The sequence below is a fragment of the Sapajus apella genome, unplaced genomic scaffold (genome assembly GCF_009761245.1).
Source record: "Sapajus apella isolate SASKATOON/1434 unplaced genomic scaffold, GSC_monkey_1.0 scaffold1, whole genome shotgun sequence".
Lineage (NCBI taxonomy): Eukaryota > Metazoa > Chordata > Mammalia > Primates > Cebidae > Sapajus > Sapajus apella.
In genome coordinates this window covers 18,042,478-18,053,189 of record NW_022436941.1, presented here as the reverse complement: position 1 = coordinate 18,053,189, position 10,712 = coordinate 18,042,478, and the positions used below count along the sequence as shown (strand labels likewise).

Genomic DNA, 10,712 nt, shown 5'->3' with positions numbered 1-10,712 from the left:
GGCAAAATATTAGCAAATGTACCCAATAATAAGAGTGTATCTCAGAAATGTCTATGAGTATAAATTTTTCCCATTTTATTTAAAGATAATGCAGAAAGTTGATGAATAAAATTAAAAGTATATTTACATCTTATAAACTCTATGTCCACTATCTCCTGCTGTTTTAATTAAATAAGTAACCATGTGTTCTTGAAGAGAGAAAGACTTGGCAGAATTTTCTGGCAGACATTAATTTTTCATGGCTTTATATTTTTAGAGAGAAAAGGTCATATAAGAGATAGAAAACTTTTAAATTTATAAGAGACCAACTGGAATTAGTCTTTGCCTTTGTATATTTACAATTCATAAATAACTTTAGCAAATTGAGCTCTTACTGGTGATTATCACTCTGCTGACTTTATTAACAGGATTTTGTCCCCTGTGAAATTAAACTGTAAATCCCTCAGAAGGATGCACTTTGTGCATTTTAGAAGATTTAATGTGTTGTGCAAAGTGAGATTCAAATTCACATACTAGCATTTGTTAATTGTCTGATCTGTGCCAACCACTGTGTACAAGTTACAGCTAGAGCCAACAAAAGGGAAGAAAATCAGCAGCCTAAGACCGTCTAGATACCTTCCTTCCCTTCTGGAACATTCTCTTCCACATTACTTATTGGAGAGATTCCAGCCCTCCTTCCACAGCTCATGATAGTATTCTTTTCTTAGATTCTAAAATGCCAGGGCCAGAAAGGTCTGAGAAGTGGACTGTGTAGTGCAGACCCTCTGAAGCCTCATGCAAAATTGTGGTTGATTTCAGGAAAAGAACTCACTGATAGTTATATAGCATTCAGGCTCAGAGCACTCACTGTGATCCCCTTAGCTTGGTTCCAGAACTTCTCTGAATCCTTTTAGAACATATCCCAGCAGGAAGAAGAATGGCCAGTAGCTTAAACTGAGAGAACTTTAATAATGTATATTCCACTTTCACCCCAAGAATCAGTTAAAGCCAGGGACTATTGCAGAAGTTACAGACGTGAGTATACACCCATCTCATGTTCTTTTTTCCTTTGGTTGTGCCTGGTAGTGAATAACACACACATACACATGCTTTTGGGATAAATCCTTCCCACTTGTTTTTCAGAAGAGAAGAGGTAGATGGAAGGTCCCTAGTTGAAGGACATGCCCTAAAATCTCATCCTTTGATGGGGGTGATAGGAACTACATGGCAGGGAACTAGGAACCCATCAATCAGTGGCCTGCATGTTTCCAAGGGTATGGGGTCATCTTTAACCTAGCAGGGGAGTGTTCCAGGGAGGAAACAGCATCATCATGGCTGAGGAGACTGTTGTTGCTCCATCTGCTTGCCCCAAGAGGAGGCACCAGGCAGCCTCTCATGCAGGGATTACTAGGAGAGGTGGTTCTTCTTATCTTTCACCTCCAGGTGTTTCTGGCTATTTCACTTTCTACTCTATCGCAACCAGACACTTACCAAATGCAAACCAACACACAATCTTTTTCTAAACTTTGCACAGAAATTAGAAAACACTCTGCCTAACCAGTCTTCTTTTCACAACTTTCTTCTCCTGTTTACTTCCAGCCTTCTCAACAATGGGGGTCAGTATAAATCTTAAAGAACATGTTCTGTTGTGAAGTCTTAGTACATTCTGTCACTATGTCATATGTCAGAAAGCACCATGAAATGCTGCTGCATGATAGTTGACTAGGATTCTTTGACTAGGGCTTAACTCAACTATGTCTTGTCTCCCACAGTCCGTCAGCTCCTGATCACTGCATTCCTTCCTAATCTTTCCATAATCCACTTAATGGTTCACCTAGGGAGTCACTCAGGAGGTCATAGTTTGAATTTACTCAATATTAAACAATTTGCCACTTCTTTACATGGTGCTTCTTAAGCATTAAGGGCATATGTGGACATACATGCTAATATGTGTGCATGTGTGCACACATCCCTTTTCTCCCTAAATTAGTTTGGAAGCTTATTTACCACTGAAGATCTTATTTGGTAATCTTGTTTTCGGGATGGTGACAAATATATAAATATTGTCAGGGAGGTAGATCTATGCGGGGAATATACCTAAATACCTATCTGGGTTTGCTTCCCTGGCTGTTTGCTTTTACCATTATTAGTACTTTAATTAATTTTGAGTCAGTATGTTATAACTTTCTTCTATCATTCACTGTTTTCCAGTGGTAAGTATGAATTTTTTATTCTATTGACATGCACTCTAAGTCATTCTCACATGCAGAGCCTTAATTTGAACTTAACGTGAATGAATCACATCTACCTAAATAGCCAAGATGTGTTCAGCATTCCAAATTAATAGTCTGCTATTTTAATTTTTTTAAAACAGTTTCTAGCTCTAGCTGGAATTGTGGCATCTCAACTCTTATTACAAACACACAGAAGCCCACAGGAATCGCTGATGTGTACAGTAAGTTCCGCCCAGTGAAGCGTGTTTCACCACTGAAACATCAGCCAGAGACTCTGGAAAACAATGAAAGTGATGACCAAAAGAACCAGGAAGCAGTTGAGTACCAGAAAGGGGGTGAGTCTGACCCGGGCCCCCAGCCTGAGGATCTCAGCCCTGGAGATGGAGTGGGTGGCCCACCAGGTAAGAGCTCTGAGCCCAGCACATCGCTGGGCGAACTGGAGCACTATGACCTCGACATGGATGAGATTCTGGATGTGCCTTATATTAAATCCAGTCAGCAGCTTGTCTCTTTTACCAAGGTAACTTCAGAAAAAAGAATTTTGGGCTTATGCACAACCATCAATGGCCTTTCTGGCAAAGTCTGCTCTACAGGAAGTTCTGAGAACTCACCCTCCAACATGGCACCATTTTGTGTTCTTTCTCCCATGAAAAGCCCTCACTTGAGAAAAGCATCAGCTGTCATCCGCGATCAGCACAAGCTGTCCACTGAAGAGCCCGAGATCTCACCTCCACTGGTTAAATGTGGCTCTGCGTATGAGCCTGAAAACCAGAGTAAAGACTTCCTAAACAAGACATTTAGTGATTCTCATGGTCGAAAAGTTGAGAAGACAACACCAGACTGCCAGCTCAGGGCCTTCCACTTGCAATCCTCAGCAGCAGAATCCAAACAAGAAGAGCAGGTCAGTAGCCTAAACTGGACCAGCTCCCAAAGCCCAGAAGAAAGAAGTGAGTATCTGAAAAAAGTAAAAAGCATCTTGAACATTGTTAAAGAAGGACAAATCTCTCTCCTGGTAAGTATAATCTAGTTCAATATACATGTCAATAGACTAGAGACTCCTTTTTTATCAGCTGCATTCATTAGCAACAGAACGATGCTGCATTTGTTTCGGTTTTTACTTAATCCTTACTTGTGGCTTCAGTTGGGATATGTGACCTTCTGAGTTTTAAAATAAGAAGTTATGAGGTTAATACAGGGAAAACAAATGTCTATAGAGTGAGTGTTATTTCATTTTAACTTGGCATGAATTCAACTAAAAAGACTCTTAATCTCAAACAAAGAGAGCCCAGCACTTTCTTTAACTTGATTCTTAATGTCTTTCTTTTTGCTTTTCAAATGGTTCCCAATGCTCTCACACAGTTATTTGTGGAGATGTCAGTTCTTTGCTGATGGTGGACCTGCCAGATATGTGAACAGAGGGTCTTCTGTTTTGTCCTGATCATTATTCAGAAGAGTTGGACCAGGTTGTTTGAAAAGAATTTGTAGATAGAAGCTTACCCAAGAGCTTCATTGCCCTCTGACCCAGGTGGAGTTTTTACTTACTGCCAGCTCTGCATGTCTAGGGAGCATGAAGAAGCTTTTCCAAAGACTCTAGACACAGAGTAACATGATGTAAGAAAAGTCTGTTCTGCTTAGGCTCAGAGAGAGCTAAACTGAAATAGCACTCCATCTGTCTACATTGTTCTTTTCTGGCTTCCAGACTTGGATCAAACAGTAGCAAGCCTGAGCTCATACTATGATGCTAATTAAAGCCTCATTCAAGAAAATCATCACATCTTGGCAATGTAATTCTACTTAGTGTAAAGCCATGCATAGATAAGTACAATGTACTTTTGCTCTATTATCATAAATGCTGTTGTGATAGGGTGGTAGAATTGAATAATTTTATGAAATAAAATAAAGTAGTACTTTTTTTCTCTCCTGAAAATGTCTTTTCCATTTTCCTGGCTCTTCCCCCTAATTCTCTTTGGTTCATTTTTTCTTTTGTCCTTCTCATGTTTTCATGTTTCCCAAATGCTAACAACACCTCTCAGTTCACCCAACAATTTCTATCATCTAGTTCATAGTCAGGGGACAAAACTTCACTAGAGGTGAGAAAGCCAAAGCCATGTAGCCTCCAGATACCCCCAGGAGTTTGTTTGATGACAGCATCTAACGGTACCTATGAGAGCACTAGTAGCAGCAGTCATCATGTAGTTTGCCAAAACCAGTTCTCTGCAATTCAAGGCAAAACAAACAGGTGGAGACAAGTAGCTCATTCATTCAACAAACCTAAAACAGGGAATAAAACCCAGCCCCAGCGCTCAAGGACTTCATAATCAAGTCAGGGAGACAGACAGGGAACCCACCAATTACTGTTAATGTCATTATAGTTGTTTAGAAAGCCAACTTGAAGCCTCCACAGCTCATTGGCCCTAGCCCTGTTGCCATGTCTTGTATGAAGATCTGTCTCTTGAGAACTCATGTTAAAAGCATATTACAACAAAGAATAATAGCAAGAAACTTTGACTTATTAGATCCTCAAGGCTGCCACCAGAGCTTCTATAAGCGTGTTTCTTCCTTCCAGTGCCCAGAGAAAAACCCCACAGGGTCTTGCTCTGATTTATTGACTCAGATTTTCTAATCTTACTATTTATACAGCCACACCTAGCTGCAGACAATCTAGACAAAATTCACGACGAAAATGGAAACAATCTATTACATATTGCGGCGTCACAGGGACATGCAGAGTGTCTGCAGCACCTCACTTCTTTGATGGGAGAAGACTGCCTCAATGAGCGTAACGCTGAGAAGTTGACTCCAGCAGGCCTGGCCATCAAGGTGACTGGTTGGGGGCTGGAACCTCCACAGCTAGAAGTCAGATTTCTATGTTTCTGAGATTCCATGTGAGCTAAAGTGTTGGAAGGGAGAGAAGAGAGTGATTTGTCAAGCAGATAGCAAATGAACATATTGCATTTAAGAGAGTAGTCATTTCGGTCACTAACTGTCTTGAGATTTTGAGACTAAATTCCCAGTTTCTGTCAATCTGCTACTAAAGAGAAAGGAGAATGATAGGTTATGGTTCTAAGAACTTTTGCTATTCATAGGGACCGCAGTTTAGCTTCTTAACCACACCCAGATCTATCAGAGACTCTCATTTCTTCCTAATATGAGAATAATGAGCAGGACGAATGGGGGAAGGTGTGTTTTAAGGATGCTAGCACTCAGGAGTATTTCAGATAACAAAGTGGGCTCTTAACAGATCACATCTGCAGTTTTAGTGTCTTTAGTATCAAGAACGTTTTAGAATATCAGTGCCAAGTTAGAGTTTAGCTCTTGCAGAGCACAGTATGCTGTCAAAAACTACACAAATTATTGTTGATGGGATAGAGTTAAAAACTAGAAACTGTGAGACAAGAAAGCATGGACTTTTATAGCACTGCAGCAAGTGCCTCTGCAAAACAGAAGACATCACTAGAAGATTAGCTATTCAACTAAAATTACTTTTAAGATCTTTGGCAAATAAATGTAGAATTCAATCATATTTATTAAAAAGCCAGAAGTGACATCTTGCAGTTTTGCATATGTACTTTGCATTACATAATAGTTATGTCTTCTAAAAGCTGAATAATTGTAATTTTTATAAATCAAATTATATTGAAATTGATGAGGGGAATTTATTAGAGAAACCTACATGTGAATTCACTAAAGAATGTTACATTTAAAAAGTAATCAACTGCTGTTCTACCTTAATGTATCTTTCATGCAAACATGATGTGTTTTTAATTTGATGATTCAGCCAAGTTTTATACATTAAAAATAATTTCTATTTTATTTAATTTTGCTCAGTTAAGCAAAGTAATTAATAAGATATACTTCAAATCTATCATAGAAAATAATTTTTTAAATAAAATAAATCTATGACCTAGTGGGTATAATTTTCCTTTGGTTATAAATGATAAGATGATGAATTAAGAACTAAACTGCAGGCAACTATCATGAAGAAAGATAAGCAAATGTAAAGTCAAGATTTAATATAGTTGAGCTTAACAAAGTGTACCAAGTTTACCAGGTACTGTGCTCAGTGCTGACAATACAAATTCGTATAAGTCATAGTGTCTACTTTTAAGGAACTAATAGCTGGTGGGTGAGACTGGTAAGTTATCAGTAACACAAGTGCAGGATGGCAAATTTGGGATATAGTCCTGTGACAGAGTCCTGTAGACATCAATGAATATGTGTCAGTGATGAATAAAATATTCTTGCAGTGTCAATCAGTGCTGAGATTTGTCTTGCTGTTTTCTTGTTTATAAAATACAGTTCTTATTAGTCTCCCTAATGGTAGATTATTGAATACCTCCTAATTACATAGGTTGATGAAAACAATTTTTTCTTAATTTATATGCCTTAGGGCTTCTTTTGATAGATTAAAAATCTCTGAGTAGAAGGTACATAAGAAATTTCATGGGCATTACACCAATCTTCAGCATAAACACCTTCTATGATATCCATAATAAGTTTCAATTAATTCTTATATTACTGCAGTCAATATAAGATTGCCATCATACAATCAGTGTACAAACTTAAAGAGCAGTTTTTCTTCATTTTAATGAAAATATTTCAAACCCATAAGACTCAAAAGCTTTTACAGATTTGAGGCCTCAGGTTTTTCTTACTTTACTTCCAGACAATGTTGTTTGACTGTTCTGTTCCTTTATTCTAGAATTTACAAAAGCAGTAAATACAAATATTTTCTAACAAGTGCTACCCTCTTTGGAAATCTGTCCTGACAAATATTTTTGTCTCAGTCCATTCAGTGTATTTTGATGAACATTGATGATGTTGAGAGAGTTCTAAGGAGTCATTTTGTTTTAGGACCTTGTTTTGAACACCAGTAACCAACTAGTGGTGTTTCACCTCATTAAGCACAGTTCTGAGGGCCCTGCTGTCATGAAAGACAAGGTTGATACAAATGGGCAGAAGCTGCTAAGATAATATGACTTGGCTGACAGGAAGCAGAGTTAGGGATAAAGTATCAAATAGAAAGATTACTTGAGAACAGGGGCTTTGAAGTCATACCAGGGCTTAAGAACATCTCTCCCTCTCTATTAAACTCCTGGAATGGAACATAATAAATTCTGCCAGTTACAAGCAGAATTTATTGACTACTTCTGGGCTGCCCAAGAGTAGATACTGTGGGAGTTCAGGGTATTATTGAGTTTTCTTTAGAAATGATTAAGCAAAGTAATTGGGAAGAAATATTTCTAAAAGGTGAGAGCTGTCTGTTTTCTAAAATGGGACAGCAGAAGAAATTATTTTAAGACTTAAACAGTCTTGGAATGAAATAATCTTAATTCCCTTTTCATTTCTCATTCAGTCCTTTGAAGCAAAGTGTCCATCCGGGAATAACATGACTTCAAATACATAACATTATACTCCCTTTGAACATTGGCAGGCAAAAATCTCCCACTAGAATTGTTTGTTTGTTTGTTTCTTAGTATGTATATTTATGGCAAATAATACTTATTTCAGACTTGCAGTGGTGATATAATATTTCCTTCTGCCTTTCTAACAATATTTTATTTATTTTAAATGTTGCCTCCTTGAATAACTAGACCTAACACACATCTAATCGAGCACTACCCAATAATAGCAGAAAACATATTCTTGTCAAGTACACATGAAACATTCTTCAGGATAGACCGTATGTTAGGGTATGAGATAAGTGTCGATACGCTTTAAAGGATTGAAATACAAAGTTGTGTCCTTCGATCATAATAGAATGCAATTAGAAATCAATAACAAAAGGAAATTTTGGATGTTCATAAATATGTAGAATTACATGTCAAAATAAATCAATGTGTTAAGAAATCACAAGGAAAATTTGTAGATGAATGAAAATGAAAACATGACATACCAACACTTACAAGATGCAACTAAAGCAGTAATTAGAGGGAGACTGGTAGCTGTAAATGCCTCTATTAAAAGAGGAGGAGAGAGAAGTGGGGAGGAGAGAGACCTCAAATTAATAGCCTAATCTTCCACCCTAGAAAACTAGGAAAAGAAGAGCAAGCTAAATCCAGGGCAAGCAGAAGAAAGGAAATAATAAAAATTAGAGTAAAAAGAAATTAAAAATAGAAAAATAATAGAGAAAAATCAACAAAATAACATTTGGTTCTATGAAAATATTTTTAAAAATTGATGAATGTATAATTAAGGTAAACTGACCCAAGGAAAAAAAAAAACAGTAGAGAGAAGACCTACATTACTAAAATCAGAAATCAGAAACGTTGTCTTACATTTCTGTGTTCTGTGTAAATACCAATTTACTTAAACTGTCTTGCCTAGTAAATGATCAGTGTGCTTTCTATTCCTTTCTTCATTTAGGAAATACGAAGCATATTGTATTAGTGTGTTGTTTTTTGTTGTTGTTGTTTTTAATCCTGATAGGAAATATTTAACATGCTCAAACTGTGAAATTTAAGGAAAGTCTGTAATTAAGGGATTATACATAAAATGATGGTTGAGGGCAAGGGAGTTCGTAAAGGAAAGTGCAGTATCCTGGGCTCTCTAACAATGAGGACACAGTTACCTCCTTGGGAAACTGTGGGAAAGGGAAAGGAGTGGTTATAAGATAAGAGATAGAGAAAGCTGAATACAAACGACTGGCTTACTTTTGAACTTTTTAAGGGATTCAGCTGGCCAATGGCAACCCCATAGACGGGGCCTCAAACTCACTCCTTTCCTGATCTGCCACTGGTCTCCATCAGCCAGATCCAGCCAGAGGGGCAGGGAGCCAACTCACACAGACCAGCCTCCCAGGGAAAATACCTCAAGAGAATAGAATCTGCATGTAAATAGTTGGGAGTTCCATTATCCAAATGGAATAAAATGAAGAATGAGCAGATTACCTCATTGTCTTTCTTTCAGAATAGATTTTTACCCTTGAACAGTTAAATGATAGAATTCTAAAATAAAGAGAAAATAATTCTATTCTACTAATTTAAATGCTACCCTCAGTGAAGCCTCCTCTGGCTCCCTGCCAACCATACCTCTTTTCTCTTGGGCTAAGATCCCACAAGCTGCAAACTAGGAAGGTGGTTGAATGTTCCATTTGTCTGACAGAGTTATTGTGAGAAACTAACAGAGCTTTCTAACAGAAGGTAACAAATATTGCGTGCTTAGTAAGTTTACAGGATTTATCTCATTTAATCTTCATTGTAACTCTGTAAGGTAGTTACTATTATCCCTGCTATTTCACTATTTCACAGATAAGAAAATTTGAGTATCAGAGAGATAAAGTAACTTGTCCATGGTCTTGTTACTAAGTGGCAGATTAAGATTTAAATCCATGCCAGAATCTGGGTTTTAATCACTAGGATATCTATATCGACATCAATATCCATATCTCTAAGTGGTAGGGAACGTTTTCTACAGATATGTATGGACTATATTGTAGCTATTTACATGCCTTGATTGCTTTTTGAGAGAAGTTTAAGATTCTCAAAAATTATGAGAAATGTTTTAAAAAGTATGACAGTTAAAAATCCTCACAAAAGACTGTAAGAAATTCCTACTCTTTTTCCTGCTTACTTTTACTTGATCCTAAAGATCATGAGGGTTGGTTTCCTTAAAAATGTAAAAGTTGAGGATATTTTACTTTCTGTATCCATAGTTATATTATTTGTGTATAATAAATCATAATTTCCCTTTTTAAAATTTTTTAATTTGCCTGATCGCTTATTGAAAATTTTAATTTTAAATATTTGTTTACTCATTTTTCTTTAAGAAATATGATTCTTTGGGGATTGGAAGATAGTTGTACGTCTTATGAAGTTTAATTGAAGAATACTGATTAACTGACTGTAACACGTGTTGGCTTGGTTTTAGAACAACTAAAATGCTCAGATGATGCTAGTGGTGATGTAAAGTGGGCACTCACTTTAGATACTGGTGTGATGGCTTTTTATTAAGTCAAATATACAGCTACTTTGCAACTCAGAAATTCCAGTGTTTACCCAGGAGAAAGAAAAGCATTTATTCACAAAAAATATTCATAGCCACTTTATTTATAATAATCCTCAAGTGGAAACAATCCACGTCTATCAATAAGTTATTGGATAAATAAATTATGGTATAATTCTACAGTGAAATACTTCTCAGCAATAGAAAAGGAATAAATTACTGATACAAGCAGTAGCTAGGATGAATCCCAAAGGCCTGCTGTATAAAAGAAGCCAGACACAAGACTACATACACTAATCTGCTGTGACAGAAATCTTATCAGTAGTTGTCTGGGACAAAGGTGGTGTAGGTGAGAACCAAAGAATACTAGAATACTTTTGTGGGTAATGGAAATGTTCTTTGTCTTGATTGAAGTTGTAGTAACAGAAGTATACATACTTGTCAAAATACATCAAGCCATATACTTTAAAAGATTATATTTTATAATGCGCAAATTATACCTTACTAAAGTGAGTTTAAAATAACTGATTTCAGTTATGAAAATGTACTTAAATA

At 36.7% G+C, this 10,712-nt stretch overlaps 1 protein-coding gene across 11 annotated transcripts in view; it reads left to right on the top strand.

The window, feature by feature from the left end:
* Positions 1 to 10,712, top strand: part of SNCAIP (synuclein alpha interacting protein) — a 155,972-nt gene that overhangs the window by 111,114 nt on the left and 34,146 nt on the right. For 9 of the 11 annotated variants that reach the window (XM_032269567.1, XM_032269643.1, XM_032269867.1 and 6 more), the window contains 2 exons: positions 2,354 to 3,225; positions 4,854 to 5,033. In XM_032269567.1, the coding sequence (XP_032125458.1) occupies positions 2,354 to 3,225; positions 4,854 to 5,033 (1,052 nt within the window). The remainder of the gene's footprint in view (positions 1 to 2,353; positions 3,226 to 4,853; positions 5,034 to 10,712) is intronic. The other 2 variants (XM_032270111.1, XM_032270038.1) reach the window with 1 other exon arrangement.